Source organism: Petromyzon marinus, chromosome 57 (genome assembly GCF_048934315.1).
Source record: "Petromyzon marinus isolate PM22_M1 ecotype Great Lakes invasive population chromosome 57, UKy_Petmar_22M1.pri1.0, whole genome shotgun sequence".
NCBI classification, from domain to species: Eukaryota; Metazoa; Chordata; class Hyperoartia; order Petromyzontiformes; family Petromyzontidae; genus Petromyzon; species Petromyzon marinus.
The window spans coordinates 5,299,844-5,320,037 of NC_133723.1; the positions used below are offsets into that span (position 1 = coordinate 5,299,844).

The 20,194-nt window shown below is 40.0% G+C and overlaps 2 protein-coding genes across 4 annotated transcripts in view; both read left to right on the forward strand.

Moving 5' to 3' along the window:
* DUT (deoxyuridine triphosphatase) overlaps positions 1-20,194 on the forward strand; it is a 272,920-nt gene that overhangs the window by 180,109 nt on the left and 72,617 nt on the right. The window lies entirely within an intron of this gene.
* LOC142905699 (uncharacterized) overlaps positions 1-20,194 on the forward strand; it is a 64,839-nt gene that overhangs the window by 24,706 nt on the left and 19,939 nt on the right. Inside the window, exons 1-2 of one of the 3 annotated variants that reach the window (XM_076052698.1) lie at positions 1-17,178; positions 18,043-20,194. The exon at positions 1-17,178 is cut by the window's left edge and continues 24,705 nt beyond it; the exon at positions 18,043-20,194 is cut by the window's right edge and continues 19,939 nt beyond it. In XM_076052698.1, coding sequence (XP_075908813.1) covers positions 1-17,178; positions 18,043-20,194 — 19,330 coding nt within the window. The other 2 variants (XM_076052697.1, XM_076052699.1) reach the window with 2 other exon arrangements.

The window sequence follows — 20,194 nt, forward strand, 5'->3', positions numbered from 1 at the left end:
CAATGGTTGAAGGTTATACGCAACTTGCGTCTGAAGAAGTTTTAACGGCTGCTGCATATGAAGGTGTCTCAGAAGACTTTGAGAAAATTGAAGTTGTTAGGTCAATCAAAGAAGCCGACCAGGAAAAGATAATTGAAACGCCAGGAGTATCTCGCAAACATGAAGCTATTGATAAAATCACTGACATTGAAATGCCACTTTCTGAAGATGATATAGCAGAAATCGTTATACCAAAGGAGGCAGATTCTCAAGTCGTCTTTGAAGAAACTCTTACCACGGCAGAAAAAAAAGTAGTTGAAAGTGAAACACCATTAGGGTCTGAAGACGTATCCACCACTGCTAATTATCAAGGTTTCTCACAAGACGTTGAAATAGCAGAAGTAGATATATCAATGACAGAACCTGAAATGGCAGAGATTCCAGAAAAAACAGATGAAGCATATGATCATGAAGCGGTTAAAATAATTCCAGAAATTCAACAGCAAATTTGTGAAGATGATATAGTACACACCACTGAACCTAAGAAAACAGATTCGGAAGATGAAATTGAAGATATTTCGACCAAGTCAGAGAAAACAATACTTGAAAGTGAAACGCAATTGGTGCATGGAGATGTTTCAATGACTGCTGCATACGAAGTTGACTCATGGTCATATGAAAAAGCAATGCAAGGAATTGAGATAAAAAATGTGGAGGTGGGAACCCCAAGTCTCCCCATAGCTGTTGATAGTAAAGCACGTGTTGAAAGTTTTTATGAACCGGTGGACAAACTGGAATTTAGACCTGCTGGGCAGGGAATATGGTTTAATGCCAGTTTAGATGCCATGAGATTGGCTAACGCTAACCAGATGCAAATGCTCAGTAATGATGAGCAAACACCCTCAGGGGTAGTGTTCTTGGAAAGTGTTGATGAGAAGGAAAGTGAAACTGATGTTCAGCCAATTTCTGATGATCAGCCAATTTCTGAAGATGATATCGTGCAAATAGTTGAAGAAAAAGAGGCAGATTTTGAACGGAAAATTGAAAAAACTGTGACCAAGCGAGAGCAAACAATAGTTGAAAGTGAACTGCTATTGGTCCCTGAAGATGTTTCAACAATTGCTCCATATGAAGGATTCTCAGAAGACGACGAGATAGAAGAAGTGATTAAACCAAGCACATATGATGAAAGAGTAGAGATCATTGATACACAAGATGGAGATTTTGAACACGAAGCGATTGGGGAAATCACTGAACATGAACAACCGTTTTGTGACGATGACATCATCGCAATTAATGACTCGAAGGATGACCTTTCTGAAGGGGTCAGTGATGCAACTGTGACCACAAGAGAAGAATCTGTCCTTGAAAGTGAAATGCAATTAGTGTCAAAAGACGTCTCAACAACTGCTCCGTACAAAGATGTCTTGCAAGACGTTGAGGTAGTACCTGTGGCTACAGGTATCACGGAAGCTGATTTGGAACAGATCGGTAAAACACCAGATGAGGCTTCTGAACATGAAGCTATAGCACAGACCATTGAAATTGAAAAGCCAATTTATGAAGATGATATCGTGCAAATAGTTGAAGTGAAAGAGGCAGATTCTGAACAAATAATTGAAGAAACTGTAACCATGCGAGAGCAAACATTAGTTGAAAGTGAAACACAATTGGTGTATGAAGATGTGTCAACAGCGTCTGCATATGAAGGTGTCTCAGGAGACCTTGAGAAAATAGAAGTTGCGTGGTCAACCAAAGAAGCTGACCTGGAAAAGATAATTGAAACGCCATCAAAAGCTCCTGAACATGAAGCTACTGATAATATAACTACAATTGAACAGCCAATTTCTGAAGAGGAAACAGCAGAAATCCGTGAAGCAAAGGATGGAGATTCGCAAGAGGTCATTGAAGAAATGTTTACTGTGTCAGAGAAAACAGTACTTGAAAGTGAATCGCTATTGTTCCCTGAAGGTGTTTCAACAACTGCTCCATATGAAGGTGTCTTACAAGACGACGAGATAGAAGAAGTAATTAAACCAAGCACATATGATGAAAGAGCAGAGGTCATTGATACACAAGATGGAGATTTTGAACACGAAGCGATTGGGGAAATCACTGAACCTGAACAACCGTGTTGTGAAGATGACATTATCGCAATTATTGACTCAAAGGATGACCTTTCTGAAGGGGTCAGTGATGCAACTGTGACCACAAGAGAAGAAGCTGTCCTTGAAAGTGAAATGCAATTAGTGTCAGAAGACGTCTCAACAACTGCTCCGTACAAAGATGTCTTGCAAGACGTTGAGGTAGTACCTGTGGATACAGGTATCATGGAAGCTGATTTGGAGCAGATCGGTAAAACACCAGATGAGGCTAATGAACATGAAGCTATAGCACAGACCATTGAAATTGAAAAGCCAATTTACGAAGATGATATCGTGCAAATAGTTGAAGTTAAAGAGGCAGATTCTGAACAAATAATTGAAGAAACTATAACCATGCGAGAGCAAACATTAGTTGAAAGTGAAACACAATTGGTGTCTGAAGATGTGTCAACAGCTTCTGCATATGAAGGTGTCTCAGGAGACCTTGACAAAATAGAAGTTGCGTGGTTAACCAAAGAAGCTGACCTGGAAAAGATAATTGAAACGCCATCAAAAGCTCCTGAACATGAAGCTATTAATAAAATAACTACAATTGCAAAGCCAATTTTTGAAGCTGAAACAACAGAAATCCTTGAACCAAAGGATGTAGATTCGCAAGAGGTCATTGAAGAAACGTTTACTAGGCCAGAGGAAACAGTACTTGAAAGTGAAACGCTATTGGTCCCTGAAGATGTTTCAACAACTGCTCCATATGAAGGTGTCTTACAAGACGAAGAGATAGTAGAAGTGGTTAAACCAAGCACATATGATGATATAGCAGAGGTCAGTGATACACAAGATGGAGATTTTGAACAAAAAGCTATTGGGGAAATCACTGAACCTGAACAACCGTGTTGTGAAGATGACATCATCGCAATTATTGACTCAAAGGATGACCTTTCTGAAGGGGTCAGTGATGCAACTGTGACCACAAGAGAAGACGCTGTCCTTGAAAGTGAAATGCAATTAGTGTCGGAAGATGTCTCAACAACTGCTCCGTACAAAGATGTCTTGCAAGACGTTGAGGTAGTACCTGTGGCTACAGGTATCACGGAAGCTGATTTGGAACCGATCGGTAAAACACCAGATGAGGCTACTGAACATGAAGCTATAGCACAGACCATTGAAATTGAAAAGCCAATTTCTGAAGATGATATCGTCCAAATAGTTGAAGTAAAAGAGGCAGATTCTGAACAAATAATTGAAGAAACTGTAACCATGCAAGAGCAAACAATAGATAAAAGTGAAACACAATTGGTGTCTGAAGATGTGTCAACAGCTGCTACATATGAAGGTGTCTCAGGAGACTTTGAGAAAAAAGATGTTGTGGTGTCAATCAAAGAAGCTGACCTGGAAAATATAATTGAAACCCCAGGAAAAACTCCTGAACATGAAGCTATTGATAAAATAACTACAATTGCAAAGCCAATTTCTGAAGTTGAAACAACAGAAATCCTTGAACCAAAGGAGGTAGATTCGCAAGAGGTCATTGAAGAAACGTTTACTAGGCCAGAGGAAACAGTACTTGAAAGTGAAACGCTATTGGTCCCTGAAGATGTTTCAACAACTGCTCCGTATGAAGGTGTCTCAGAAGACGACGAGATAAGAGAAGTGGTTAAACCAAGCACATATGATGATATAGCAGAAATCATTGATACACAAGATGGAGATTTTGAACAAGAAGCTATTGGGGAAATCACTGAACATCCGTTTTTTGAAGATGACATCATCGCAATTATTGACTCAAACGATGACCTTTCTGAAGGGGTCAGTGATGCAACTGTGACCACAAGAGAAGAAGCTGTCCTTGAAAGTGAAATGCAAATAGTGTCGGAAGATGTCTCAACAGCGTTTCAGTACAAAGATGTCTTGCAAGACGTTGAGGTAGTACCTGTAGCTACAGGTATAATAAAAGTTGATTTGGAACAGATCGGTAAAACACCAGATGTGGCTGCTGAGCATGCAGCTATAGAACAGATCACTGAAATTGAAAAGCCAATTTCTGAAGATGATATCGTGCAAATAGTTGAAGTAAAAGAGGCAGATTCTGAAAAAATAATTGAAGGAACTGTGACCATGCGAGAGCAAACAATGGTTGAAGGTTATACGCAACTTGCGTCTGAAGAAGTTTTAACGGCTGCTGCATATGAAGGTGTCTCAGAAGACTTTGAGAAAATTGAAGTTGTTAGGTCAATCAAAGAAGGCGACCAGGAAAAGATCATTGAAACGCCAGGAGTATCTCGCAAACATGAAGCTATTGATAAAATCACTGACATTGAAATGCCACTTTCTGAAGATGATATAGCAGAAATCGTTATACCAAAGGAGGCAGATTCTCAAGTCGTCTTTGAAGAAACTCTTACCACGGCAGAAAAAAAAGTAGTTGAAAGTGAAACACCATTAGGGTCTGAAGACGTATCCACCACTGCTAATTATCAAGGTTTCTCACAAGACGTTGAAATAGCAGAAGTAGATATATCAATGACAGAACCTGAAATGGCAGAGATTCCAGAAAAAACAGATGAAGCATATGATCATGAAGCGGTTAAAATAATTCCAGAAATTCAACAGCAAATTTGTGAAGATGATATAGTACACACCACTGAACCTAAGAAAACAGATTCGGAAGATGAAATTGAAGATATTTCGACCAAGTCAGAGAAAACAATACTTGAAAGTGAAACGCAATTGGTGCATGGAGATGTTTCAATGACTGCTGCATACGAAGTTGACTCATGGTCATATGAAAAAGCAATGCAAGGAATTGAGATAAAAAATGTGGAGGTGGGAACCCCAAGTCTCCCCATAGCTGTTGATAGTAAAGCACGTGTTGAAAGTTTTTATGAACCGGGGGACAAACTGGAATTTAGACCTGCTGGGCAGGGAATATGGTTTAATGCCAGTTTAGATGCCATGAGATTGGCTAACGCTAACCAGATGCAAATGCTCAGTAATGATGAGCAAACACCCTCAGGGGTAGTGTTCTTGGAAAGTGTTGATGAGAAGGAAAGTGAAACTGATGTTCAGCCAATTTCTGATGATCAGCCAATTTCTGAAGATGATATCGTGCAAATAGTTGAAGAAAAAGAGGCAGATTTTGAACGGAAAATTGAAAAAACTGTGACCAAGCGAGAGCAAACAATAGTTGAAAGTGAACTGCTATTGGTCCCTGAAGATGTTTCAACAATTGCTCCATATGAAGGATTCTCAGAAGACGACGAGATAGAAGAAGTGATTAAACCAAGCACATATGATGAAAGAGCAGAGATCATTGATACACAAGATGGAGATTTTGAACACGAAGCGATTGGAAAAATCACTGAACCTGAACAACCGTTTTGTGACGATGACATCATGCCAATTATTGACTCAAAGGATGACCTTTCAGAAGAAGTGAGTGATGCGACTGTGACCACAAGAGAAGAAGCTGCCCTTGAAAGTGAAATGCAATTGGAGTCGGAAAATGCCTCAACAACTGCTCCATACAAAGATGCCTTGCCAGACGTTGAGGTAGCACCTGTGGCTACAGGTATCACAGAAGCTGATTTGGAACAGATCAGTAAAACACCAGATCAGGCTACTGAACATGAGGCTATAGCACAGATCATTGACATTGAAAAACCAATTTGTGAAGATGATAACGTGCAAATAGTTGAAGTGAAACAGACAGATTCTGATCAAATAATTGAAGAAACTGTGACCATGCGAGAGCAAACATTAGTTGAAAGTGAAACACAATTGGTGTCTGAAGATGTGTCAACAGCTTCTGCATATGAAGATGTCTCAGGAGACCTTGAGAAAATAGAAGTTGCGTGGTCAACCAAAGAAGCTGACCTGGAAAAGATAATTGAAACGCCGTCAAAAGCTCCTGAACATGAAGCTACTGATAAAATAACTACAATTGAACAGCCAATTTCTGAAGATGAAACAGCAGAAATCCGTGAAGCAAAGGATGGAGATTCGCAAGAGGTCATTGAAGAAATGTTTACTGTGTCAGAGGAAACAGTACTTGAAAGTGAATCGCTATTGTTCCCTGAAGGTGTTTCAACAACTGCTCCATATGAAGGTGTCTTACAAGACGACGAGATAGAAGAAGTGATTAAACCAAGCACATATGATGAAAGAGCAGAGGTCATTGATACACAAGATGGAGATTTTGAACACGAAGCGATTGGGGAAATCACTGAACCTGAACAACCGTTTTGTGACGATGACATCATGCCAATTATTGACTCAAAGGATGACCTTTCTGAAGAAGTGAGTGATGTGACTGTAACCACAAGAGAAGAAGCTGCCCTTGAAAGTGAAATGCAATTGGAGTCGGAAAATGTCTCAACAACTGCTCCATGCAAAGATGTTTTGCCAGACGTTGAGGTAGCACCTGTGGCTACAGGTATCACAGAAGCTGATTTGGAACAGATCAGTAAAACACCAGATCAGGCTACTGAACATGAGGCTATAGCACAGATCATTGACATTGAAAAACCAATTTGTGAAGATGATAACGTGCAAATAGTTGAAGTGAAACAGACAGATTCTGATCAAATAATTGAAGAAACTGTGACCATGCGAGAGCAAACATTAGTTGAAAGTGAAACACAATTGGTGTCTGAAGATGTGTCAACAGCTTCTGCATATGAAGATGTCTCAGGAGACCTTGAGAAAATAGAAGTTGCGTGGTCAACCAAAGAAGCTGACCTGGAAAAGATAATTGAAACGCCGTCAAAAGCTCCTGAACATGAAGCTACTGATAAAATAACTACAATTGAACAGCCAATTTCTGAAGATGAAACAGCAGAAATCCGTGAAGCAAAGGATGGAGATTCGCAAGAGGTCATTGAAGAAATGTTTACTGTGTCAGAGGAAACAGTACTTGAAAGTGAATCGCTATTGTTCCCTGAAGGTGTTTCAACAACTGCTCCATATGAAGGTGTCTTACAAGACGACGAGATAGAAGAAGTGATTAAACCAAGCACATATGATGAAAGAGCAGAGGTCATTGATACACAAGATGGAGATTTTGAACAAAAAGCTATTGGGGAAACCACTGAATCTGAACAACCGTGTTGTGAAGATGACATTATCGCAATTATTGACTCAAAGGATGACCTTTCTGAAGGGGTCAGTGATGCAACTGTGACCACAAGAGAAGAAGCTGTCCTTGAAAGTGAAATGCAATTAGTGTCGGAAGACGTCTCAACAACTGCTCCGTACAAAGATGTCTTGCAAGACGTTGAGGTAGTACCTGTGGATACAGGTATCATGGAAGCTGATTTGGAACAGATCGGTAAAACACCAGATGAGGCTAATGCACATGAAGCTATAGCACAGACCATTGAAATTGAAAAGCCAATTTACGAAGATGATATCGTGCAAATAGTTGAAGTTAAAGAGGCAGATTCTGAACAAATAATTGAAAAAACTATAACCATGCGAGAGCAAACATTAGTTGAAAGTGAAACACAATTGGTGTCTGAAGATGTGTCAACAGCTTCTGCATATGAAGGTGTCTCAGGAGACCTTGAGAAAATAGAAGTTGCGTGGTCAACCAAAGAAGCTGACCTGGAAAAGATAATTGAAACGCCATCAACAGCTCCTGAACATGAAGCTATTGATAAAATAACTACAATTGCAAAGCCAATTTTTGAAGCTGAAACAACAGAAATCCTTGAACCAAAGGATGTAGATTCGCAAAAGGTCATTGAAGAAACGTTTACTAGGCCAGAGGAAACAGTACTTGAAAGTGAAACGCTATTGGTCCCTGAAGATGTTTCAACAACTGCTCCATATGAAGGTGTCTTACAAGACGAAGAGATAGTAGAAGTGGTTAAACCAAGCACATATGATGATATAGCAGAGGTCAGTGATACACAAGATGGAGATTTTGACCAAAAAGCTATTGGGGAAATCACTGAACCTGAACAACCGTGTTGTGAAGATGACATCATCGCAATTATTGACTCAAAGGATGACCTTTCTGAAGGGGTCAGTGATGCAACTGTGACCACAAGAGAAGACGCTGTCCTTGAAAGTGAAATGCAATTAGTGTCGGAAGATGTCTCAACAACTGCTCCGTACAAAGATGTCTTGCAAGACGTTGAGGTAGTACCTGTGGCTACAGGTATCACGGAAGCTGATTTGGAACCGATCGGTAAAACACCAGATGAGGCTACTGAACATGAAGCTATAGCACAGACCATTGAAATTGAAAAGCCAATTTCTGAAGATGATATCGTGCAAATAGTTGAAGTAAAAGAGGCAGATTCTGAACAAATAATTGAAGAAACTGTAACCATGCAAGAGCAAACAATAGATAAAAGTGAAACACAATTGGTGTCTGAAGATGTGTCAACAGCTGCTACATATGAAGGTGTCTCAGGAGACTTTGAGAAAAAAGATGTTGTGGTGTCAATCAAAGAAGCTGACCTGGAAAATATAATTGAAACCCCAGGAAAAACTCCTGAACATGAAGCTATTGATAAAATAACTACAATTGCAAAGCCAATTTCTGAAGCTGAACCAACAGAAATCCTTGAACCAAAGGATGTAGATTCGCAAGAGGTCATTGAAGAAACGTTTACTAGGCCAGAGGAAACAGTACTTGAAAGTGAAACGCTATTGGTCCCTGAAGATGTTTCAACAACTGCTCCGTATGAAGGTGTCTCAGAAGACGACGAGATAAGAGAAGTGGTTAAACCAAGCACATATGATGATATAGCAGAAATCATTGATACACAAGATGGAGATTTTGAACAAGAAGCTATTGGGGAAATCACTGAACATCTGTTTTTTGAAGATGACATCTTCGCAATTATTGACTCAAACTATGACCTTTCTGAAGGGGTCAGTGATGCAACTGGGACCACAAGAGAAGAAGCTGTCCTTGAAAGTGAAATGCAATTAGTGTCGGAAGATGTCTCAACAGCTGCTCAGTACAAAGATGTCTTGCAAGACGTTGAGGTAGTACCTGTAGCTACAGGTTTCACAAAAGTTGATTTGGAACAGATCGGTAAAACACCAGATGTGGCTGCTGAGCATGCAGCTATAGAACAGATCACTGAAATTGAAAAGCCAATTTCTGAAGATGATATCGTGCAAATAGTTGAAGTAAAAGAGGCAGATTCTGAACAAATAATTGAAGGAACTGTGACCATGCGAGAGCAAACAATGGTTGAAGGTTATACGCAACTTGCGTCTGAAGAAGTTTTAACGGCTGCTGCATATGAAGGTGTCTCAGAAGACTTTGAGAAAATTGAAGTTGTTAGGTCAATCAAAGAAGGCGACCAGGAAAAGATCATTGAAACGCCAGGAGTATCTCGCAAACATGAAGCTATTGATAAAATCACTGACATTGAAATGCCACTTTCTGAAGATGATATAGCAGAAATCGTTATACCAAAGGAGGCAGATTCTCAAGTCGTCTTTGAAGAAACTCTTACCACGGCAGAAACAAAAGTAGTTGAAAGTGAAACACCATTAGGATCTGAAGACGTTTCCACCACTGCTAATTATCAAGGTTTCTCACAAGACGTTGAAATAGCAGAAGTAGATATATCAATGACAGAACCTGAAATGGCAGAGATTCCAGAAAAAACAGATGAAGCATATGATCATGAAGCGGTTAAAATAATTCCAGAAATTCAACAGCACATTTGTGAAGATGATATAGTACACACCACTGAACCTAAGAAAACAGATTCGGAAGATGAAATTGAAGATATTTCGACCAAGTCAGAGAAAACAATACTTGAAAGTAAAACGCAATTGGTGCATGGAGATGTTTCAATGACTGCTGCATACGAAGTTGACTCATGGTCATATGAAAAAGCAATGCAAGGAATTGAGATAAAAAATGTGGAGGTGGGAACCCCAAGTCTCCCCAAAGCTGTTGATAGTAAAGCACGTGTTGAAAGTTTTTATGAACCGGTGGATAAACTGGAATTTAGACCTGCTGGGCAGGGAATATGGTTTAATGCCAGTTTAGATGCCATGAGATTGGCTAACGCTAACCAGATGCAAATGCTCAGTAATGATGAGCAAACACCCTCAGGGGTAGTGTTCTTGGAAAGTGTTGATGAGAAGGAAAGTGAAACTGATGTTCAGCCAATTTCTGATGATCAGCCAATTTCTGAAGATGATATCGTGGAAATAGTTGAAGAAAAAGAGGCAGATTTTGAATGGAAAATTGAAAAAACTGTGACCAAGCGAGAGCAAACAATAGCTGAAAGTGAACTGCTATTGGTCCCTGAAGATGTTTCAACAATTGCTCCATATGAAGGATTCTCAGAAGACGATAAGATAGAAGAAGTGATTAAACCAAGCACATATGATGAAAGAGTAGAGATCATTGATACACAAGATGGAGATTTTGAACACGAAGCGATTGGGGAAATCACTGAACATGAACAACCGTTTTGTGACGATGACATCATCGCAATTATTGACTCGAAGGATGACCTTTCTGAAGGGGTCAGTGATGCAACTGTGACCACAAGAGAAGAAGCTGCCCTTGAAAGTGAAATGCAATTGGAGTCGGAAAATGCCTCAACAACTGCTCCATACAAAGATGCCTTGCCAGACGTTGAGGTAGCACCTGTGGCTACAGGTATCACAGAAGCTGATTTGGAACAGATCAGTAAAACACCAGATCAGGCTACTGAACATGAGGCTATAGCACAGATCATTGACATTGAAAAACCAATTTGTGAAGATGATAACGTGCAAATAGTTGAAGTGAAACAGACAGATTCTGATCAAATAATTGAAGAAACTGTGACCATGCGAGAGCAAACATTAGTTGAAAGTGAAACACAATTGGTGTCTGAAGATGTGTCAACAGCTTCTGCATATGAAAATGTCTCAGGAGACCTTGAGAAAATAGAAGTTGCGTGGTCAACCAAAGAAGCTGACCTGGAAAAGATAATTGAAACGCCGTTAAAAGCTCCTGAACATGAAGCTACTGATAAAATAACTACAATTGAACAGCCAATTTCTGAAGATGAAACAGCAGAAATCTGTGAAGCAAAGGATGGAGATTCGCAAGAGGTCATTGAAGAAATGTTTACTGTGTCAGAGGAAACAGTACTTGAAAGTGAATCACTATTGTTCCCTGAAGGTGTTTCAACAACTGCTCCATATGAAGGTGTCTTACAAGATGACGAGATAGAAGAAGTGATTAAACCAAGCACATATGATGAAAGAGCAGAGGTCATTGATACACAAGATGGAGATTTTGAACACGAAGCGATTGGGGAAATCACTGAACCTGAACAACCGTTTTGTGACGATGACGTGCCAATTATTGACTCAAAGGATGACCTTTCTGAAGAAGTGAGTGATGCGACTGTGAACACAAGAGAAGAAGCTGCCCTTGAAAGTGAAATGCAATTGGAGTCGGAAAATGTCTCAACAACTGCTCCATACAAAGATGTCTTGCCAGACGTTGAGGTAGCACCTGTGGCTACAGGTATCACAGAAGCTGATTTGGAACAGATCAGTAAAACACCAGATCAGGCTACTGAACATGAGGCTATAGCACAGATCATTGACATTGAAAAAACAATTTGTGAAGATGATAACGTGCAAATAGTTGAAGTGAAACAGACAGATTCTGATCAAATAATTGAAGAAACTGTGACCATGCGAGAGCAAACATTAGTTGAAAGTGAAGCACAATTGGTGTCTGAAGATGTGTCAACAGCTTCTGCATATGAAGATGTCTCAGGAGACCTTGAGAAAATAGAAGTTGCGTGGTCAACCAAAGAAGCTGACCTGGAAAAGATAATTGAAACGCCGTCAAAAGCTCCTGAACATGAAGCTACTGATAAAATAACTACAATTGAACAGCCAATTTCTGAAGATGAAACAGCAGAAATCCGTGAAGCAAGGGATGGAAATTCGCAAGAGGTCATTGAAGAAATGTTTACTGTGTCAGAGGAAACAGTACTTGAAAGTGAATCGCTATTGTTCCCTGAAGGTGTTTCAACAACTGCTCCATATGAACGTATCTTACAAGACGACGAGATAGAAGAAGTGATTAAACCAAGCACATATGATGAAAGAGCGGAGGTCATTGATACACAAGATGGAGATTTTGAACACGAAGCGATTGGGGAAATCACTGAACCTGAACAACCGTTTTGTGACGATGACATCATGCCAATTATTGACTCAAAGGATGACCTTTCTGAAGAAGTGAGTGATGCGACTGTGACCACAAGAGAAGAAGCTGCCCTTGAAAGTGAAATGCAATTGGAGTCGGAAAATGTCTCAACAACTGCTCCATACAAAGATGTCTTGCCAGACGTTGAGGTAGCACCTGTGGCTACAGGTATCACAGAAGCTGATTTGGAACAGATCAGTAAAACACCAGATCAGGCTACTGAACATGAGGCTATAGCACAGATCATGGACATTGAAAAACCAATTTGTGAAGATGATAACGTGCAAATAGTGGAAGTGAAACAGACAGATTCTGATCAAATAATTGAAGAAACTGTGACCATGCGAGAGCAAACATTAGTTGAAAGTGAAACACAATTGGTGTCTGAAGATGTTTCAACAGCTTCTGCATATGAAGATGTCTCAGGAGACCTTGAGAAAATAGAAGTTGCGTGGTCAACCAAAGAAGCTGACCTGGAAAAGATAATTGAAACGCCATCAAAAGCTCCTGAACATGAAGTTATTGATAAAATAACTACAATTGAACAGCCAATTTCTGAAGATGAAACAGCAGAAATCCGTGAAGCAAAGGATGGAGATTCGCAAGAGGTCATTGAAGAAATGATTACTATGCCAGAGGAAACAGTACTTGAAAATGAATCGCTATTGTTCCCTGAAGGTGTTTCAACAACTGCTCCATATGAAGGTGTCTTACAAGACGACGAGATAGAAGAAGTGGTTAAACCAAGGACATATGATGATATAGCAGAGGTCATTGATACACAAGATGGAGATTTTGAACAAAAAGCTATTGGGGAAACCACTGAACCAGAACAACCGTGTTGTGAAGATGACATTATCGCAATTATTGACTCAAAGGATGACCTTTCTGAAGGGGTCAGTGATGCAACTGTGACAACAAGAGAAGAAGCTGCCCTTGAAAGTGAAATGCAATTGGAGTCGGAAAATGTCTCAACAACTGCTCCATACAAAGATGTCTTGCCAGACGTTGAGGTAGCACCTGTGGCTACAGGTATCACAGAAGCTGATTTGGAACAGATCAGTAAAACACCAGATCAGGCTACTGAACATGAGGCTATAGCACAGATCATTGACATTGAAAAACCAATTTGTGAAGATGATAACGTGCAAATAGTTGAAGTGAAAGAGGCAGATTCTGAACAAATAATTGAAGAAACTGTAACCATGCGAGAGCAAACATTAGTTGAAAGTGAAACACAATTGGTGTCTGAAGATGTGTCAACAGCTTCTGCATATGAAGGTGTCTCAGGAGACTTTGAGAAAAAAGATGTTGTGGTGTCAATCAAAGAAGCTGACCTGGAAAATATAATTGAAACCCCAGGAAAAACTCCTGAACATGAAGCTATTGATAAAATAACTACAATTGCAAAGCCAATTTCTGAAGCTGAAACAACAGAAATCCTTGAACCAAAGGATGTAGATTCGCAAGAGGTCATTGAAGAAACGTTTACTATGCCAGAGGAAACAGTACTTGAAAGTGAAACGCTATTGGTCCCTGAAGATGTTTCAACAACTGCGTTGTATGAAGGTGTCTCAGAAGACGACGAGATAAGAGAAGTGGTTAAACCAAGCACATATGATGATATAGCAGAAATCATTGATACACAAGATGGAGATTTTGAACAAGAAGCTATTGGGGAAATCACTGAACCTGAACATCCGTTTTTTGAAGATGACATCATCGCAATTATTGACTCAAAGGATCACCTTTCTGAAGGGGTCAGTGATGCAACTGTGACCACAAGAGAAGAACCTGTCCTTGAAAGTGAAATGCAATTAGTGTCGGAAGATGTCTCAACAGCTGCTCAGTACAAAGATGTCTTGCAAGACGTTGAGGTAGTACCTGTAGCTACAGGTATCACAGAAGTTGATTTGGAACAGATCGGTAAAACACCAGATGTGGCTGCTGAGCATGCAGCTATAGAACAGATCACTGAAATTGAAAAGCCAATTTCTGAAGATGATATCGTGCAAATAGTTGAAGTAAAAGAGGCAGATTCTGAACAAACAATTGAAGGAACTGTGACCATGCGAGAGCAAACAATGGTTGAAGGTTATACGCAACTTGCGTCTGAAGAAGTTTTAACGGCTGCTGCATATGAAGGTGTCTCAGAAGACTTTGAGAAAATTGAAGTTGTTAGGTCAATCAAAGAAGGCGACCAGGAAAAGATCATTGAAACGCCAGGAGTATCTCGCAAACATGAAGCTATTGATAAAATCACTGACATTGAAATGCCACTTTCTGAAGATGATATAGCAGAAATCGTTATACCAAAGGAGGCAGATTCTCAAGTCGTCTTTGAAGAAACTCTTACCACGGCAGAAACAAAAGTAGTTGAAAGTGAAACACCATTAGGATCTGAAGACGTTTCCACCACTGCTAATTATCAAGGTTTCTCACAAGACGTTGAAATAGCAGAAGTAGATATATCAATGACAGAACCTGAAATGGCAGAGATTCCAGAAAAAACAGATGAAGCATATGATCATGAAGTGGTTAAAATAATTCCAGAAATTCAACAGCACATTTGTGAAGATGATATAGTACACACCACTGAACCTAAGAAAACAGATTCGGAAGATGAAATTGAAGATATTTCGACCAAGTCAGAGAAAACAATACTTGAAAGTAAAACGCAATTGGTGCATGGAGATGTTTCAATGACTGCTGCATACGAAGTTGACTCATGGTCATATGAAAAAGCAATGCAAGGAATTGAGATAAAAAATGTGGAGGTGGGAACCCCAAGTCTCCCCAAAGCTGTTGATAGTAAAGCACGTGTTGAAAGTTTTTATGAACCGGTGGATAAACTGGAATTTAGACCTGCTGGGCAGGGAATATGGTTTAATGCCAGTTTAGATGCCATGAGATTGGCTAACGCTAACCAGATGCAAATGCTCAGTAATGATGAGCAAACACCCTCAGGGGTAGTGTTCTTGGAAAGTGTTGATGAGAAGGAAAGTGAAACTGATGTTCAGCCAATTTCTGATGATCAGCCAATTTCTGAAGATGATATCGTGGAAATAGTTGAAGAAAAAGAGGCAGATTTTGAATGGAAAATTGAAAAAACTGTGACCAAGCGAGAGCAAACAATAGTTGAAAGTGAACTGCTATTGGTCCCTGAAGATGTTTCAACAATTGCTCCATATGAAGGATTCTCAGAAGACGATAAGATAGAAGAAGTGATTAAACCAAGCACATATGATGAAAGAGTAGAGATCATTGATACACAAGATGGAGATTTTGAACACGAAGCGATTGGGGAAATCACTGAACATGAACAACCGTTTTGTGACGATGACATCATCGCAATTATTGACTCGAAGGATGACCTTTCTGAAGGGGTCAGTGATGCAACTGTGACCACAAGAGAAGAAGCTGCCCTTGAAAGTGAAATGCAATTGGAGTCGGAAAATGCCTCAACAACTGCTCCATACAAAGATGCCTTGCCAGACGTTGAGGTAGCACCTGTGGCTACAGGTATCACAGAAGCTGATTTGGAACAGATCAGTAAAACACCAGATCAGGCTACTGAACATGAGGCTATAGCACAGATCATTGACATTGAAAAACCAATTTGTGAAGATGATAACGTGCAAATAGTTGAAGTGAAACAGACAGATTCTGATCAAATAATTGAAGAAACTGTGACCATGCGAGAGCAAACATTAGTTGAAAGTGAAACACAATTGGTGTCTGAAGATGTGTCAACAGCTTCTGCATATGAAAATGTCTCAGGAGACCTTGAGAAAATAGAAGTTGCGTGGTCAACCAAAGAAGCTGACCTGGAAAAGATAATTGAAACGCCGTTAAAAGCTCCTGAACATGAAGCTACTGATAAAATAACTACAATTGAACAGCCAATTTCTGAAGATGAAACAGCAGAAATCCGTGAAGCAAAGGATGGAGATTCGCAAGAGGTCATTGAAGAAATGTTTACTGTGTCAGAGGAAACAGTACTTGAAAGTGAATCGCTATTGTTCCCTGAAGGTGTTTCAACAACTGCTCCATATGAAGGTGTCTTACAAGATGACGAGATAGAAGAAGTGATTAAACCAAGCACATATGATGAAAGAGCAGAGGTCATTGATACACAAGATGGAGATTTTGAACACGAAGCGATTGGGGAAATCACTGAACCTGAACAACCGTTTTGTGACGATGACGTGCCAATTATTGACTCAAAGGATGACCTTTCTGAAGAAGTGAGTGATGCGACTGTGAACACAAGAGAAGAAGCTGCCCTTGAAAGTGAAATGCAATTGGAGTCGGAAAATGTCTCAACAACTGCTCCATACAAAGATGTCTTGCCAGACGTTGAGGTAGCACCTGTGGCTACAGGTATCACAGAAGCTGATTTGGAACAGATCAGTAAAACACCAGATCAGGCTACTGAACATGAGGCTATAGCACAGATCATTGACATTGAAAAAACAATTTGTGAAGATGATAACGTGCAAATAGTTGAAGTGAAACAGACAGATTCTGATCAAATAATTGAAGAAACTGTGACCATGCGAGAGCAAACATTAGTTGAAAGTGAAGCACAATTGGTGTCTGAAGATGTGTCAACAGCTTCTGCATATGAAGATGTCTCAGGAGACCTTGAGAAAATAGAAGTTGCGTGGTCAACCAAAGAAGCTGACCTGGAAAAGATAATTGAAACGCCGTCAAAAGCTCCTGAACATGAAGCTACTGATAAAATAACTACAATTGAACAGCCAATTTCTGAAGATGAAACAGCAGAAATCCGTGAAGCAAGGGATGGAGATTCGCAAGAGGTCATTGAAGAAATGTTTACTGTGTCAGAGGAAACAGTACTTGAAAGTGAATCGCTATTGTTCCCTGAAGGTGTTTCAACAACTGTTCCATATGAACGTATCTTACAAGACGACGAGATAGAAGAAGTGATTAAACCAAGCACATATGATGAAAGAGCGGAGGTCATTGATACACAAGATGGAGATTTTGAACACGAAGCGATTGGGGAAATCACTGAACCTGAACAACCGTTTTGTGACGATGACATCATGCCAATTATTGACTCAAAGGATGACCTTTCTGAAGAAGTGAGTGATGCGACTGTGACCACAAGAGAAGAAGCTGCCCTTGAAAGTGAAATGCAATTGGAGTCGGAAAATGTCTCAACAACTGCTCCATACAAAGATGTCTTGCCAGACGTTGAGGTAGCACCTGTGGCTACAGGTATCACAGAAGCTGATTTGGAACAGATCAGTAAAACACCAGATCAGGCTACTGAACATGAGGCTATAGCACAGATCATGGACATTGAAAAACCAATTTGTGAAGATGATAACGTGCAAATAGTGGAAGTGAAACAGACAGATTCTGATCAAATAATTGAAGAAACTGTGACCATGCGAGAGCAAACATTAGTTGAAAGTGAAACACAATTGGTGTCTGAAGATGTTTCAACAGCTTCTGCATATGAAGATGTCTCAGGAGACCTTGAGAAAATAGAAGTTGCGTGGTCAACCAAAGAAGCTGACCTGGAAAAGATAATTGATACGCCATCAAAAGCTCCTGAACATGAAGTTATTGATAAAATAACTACAATTGAACAGCCAATTTCTGAAGATGAAACAGCAGAAATCCGTGAAGCAAAGGATGGAGATTCGCAAGAGGTCATTGAAGAAATGATTACTATGCCAGAGGAAACAGTACTTGAAAATGAATCGCTATTGTTCCCTGAAGGTGTTTCAACAACTGCTCCATATGAAGGTGTCTTACAAGATGACGAGATAGAAGAAGTGATTAAACCAAGCACATATGATGAAAGAGCGGAGGTCATTGATACACAAGATGGAGATTTTGAACACGAAGCGATTGGGGAAATCACTGAACCTGAACAACCGTTTTGTGACGATGACATCATGCCAATTATTGACTCAAAGGATGACCTTTCTGAAGAAGTGAGTGATGCGACTGTGACCACAAGAGAAGAAGCTGCCCTTGAAAGTGAAATGCAATTGGAGTCGGAAAATGTCTCAACAACTGCTCCATACAAAGATGTCTTGCCAGACGTTGAGGTAGCACCTGTGGCTACAGGTATCACAGAAGCTGATTTGGAACAGATCAGTAAAACACCAGATCAGGCTACTGAACATGAGGCTATAGCACAGATCATGGACATTGAAAAACCAATTTGTGAAGATGATAACGTGCAAATAGTGGAAGTGAAACAGACAGATTCTGATCAAATAATTGAAGAAACTGTGACCATGCGAGAGCAAACATTAGTTGAAAGTGAAACACAATTGGTGTCTGAAGATGTTTCAACAGCTTCTGCATATGAAGATGTCTCAGGAGACCTTGAGAAAATAGAAGTTGCGTGGTCAACCAAAGAAGCTGACCTGGAAAAGATAATTGATACGCCATCAAAAGCTCCTGAACATGAAGTTATTGATAAAATAACTACAATTGAACAGCCAATTTCTGAAGATGAAACAGCAGAAATCCGTGAAGCAAAGGATGGAGATTCGCAAGAGGTCATTGAAGAAATGATTACTATGCCAGAGGAAACAGTACTTGAAAATGAATCGCTATTGTTCCCTGAAGGTGTTTCAACAACTGCTCCATATGAAGGTGTCTTACAAGATGACGAGATAGAAGAAGTGATTAAACCAAGCACATATGATGAAAGAGCGGAGGTCATTGATACACAAGATGGAGATTTTGAACACGAAGCGATTGGGGAAATCACTGAACCTGAACAACCGTTTTGTGACGATGACATCATGCCAATTATTGACTCAAAGGATGACCTTTCTGAAGAAGTGAGTGATGCGACTGTGACCACAAGAGAAGAAGCTGCCCTTGAAAGTGAAATGCAATTGGAGTCGGAAAATGTCTCAACAACTGCTCCATACAAAGATGTCTTGCCAGACGTTGAGGTAGCACCTGTGGCTACAGGTATCACAGAAGCTGATTTGGAACAGATCAGTAAAACACCAGATCAGGCTACTGAACATGAGGCTATAGCACAGATCATGGACATTGAAAAACCAATTTGTGAAGATGATAACGTGCAAATAGTGGAAGTGAAACAGACAGATTCTGATCAAATAATTGAAGAAACTGTGACCATGCGAGAGCAAACATTAGTTGAAAGTGAAACACAATTGGTGTCTGAAGATGTTTCAACAGCTTCTGCATATGAAGATGTCTCAGGAGACCTTGAGAAAATAGAAGTTGCGTGGTCAACCAAAGAAGCTGACCTGGAAAAGATAATTGATACGCCATCAAAAGCTCCTGAACATGAAGTTATTGATAAAATAACTACAATTGAACAGCCAATTTCTGAAGATGAAACAGCAGAAATCCGTGAAGCAAAGGATGGAGATTCGCAAGAGGTCATTGAAGAAATGATTACTATGCCAGAGGAAACAGTACTTGAAAATGAATCGCTATTGTTCCCTGAAGGTGTTTCAACAACTGCTCCATATGAAGGTGTCTTACAAGATGACGAGATAGAAGAAGTGATTAAACCAAGCACATATGATGAAAGAGCGGAGGTCATTGATACACAAGATGTAGATTTTGAACACGAAGCGATTGGGGAAATCACTGAACCTGAACAACCGTTTTGTGACGATGACATCATGCCAATTATTGACTCAAAGGATGACCTTTCTGAAGAAGTGAGTGATGCGACTGTGACCACAAGAGAAGAAGCTGCCCTTGAAAGTGAAATGCAATTGGAGTCGGAAAATGTCTCAACAACTGCTCCATACAAAGATGTCTTGCCAGACGTTGAGGTAGCACCTGTGGCTACAGGTATCACAGAAGCTGATTTGGAACAGATCAGTAAAACACCAGATCAGGCTACTGAACATGAGGCTATAGC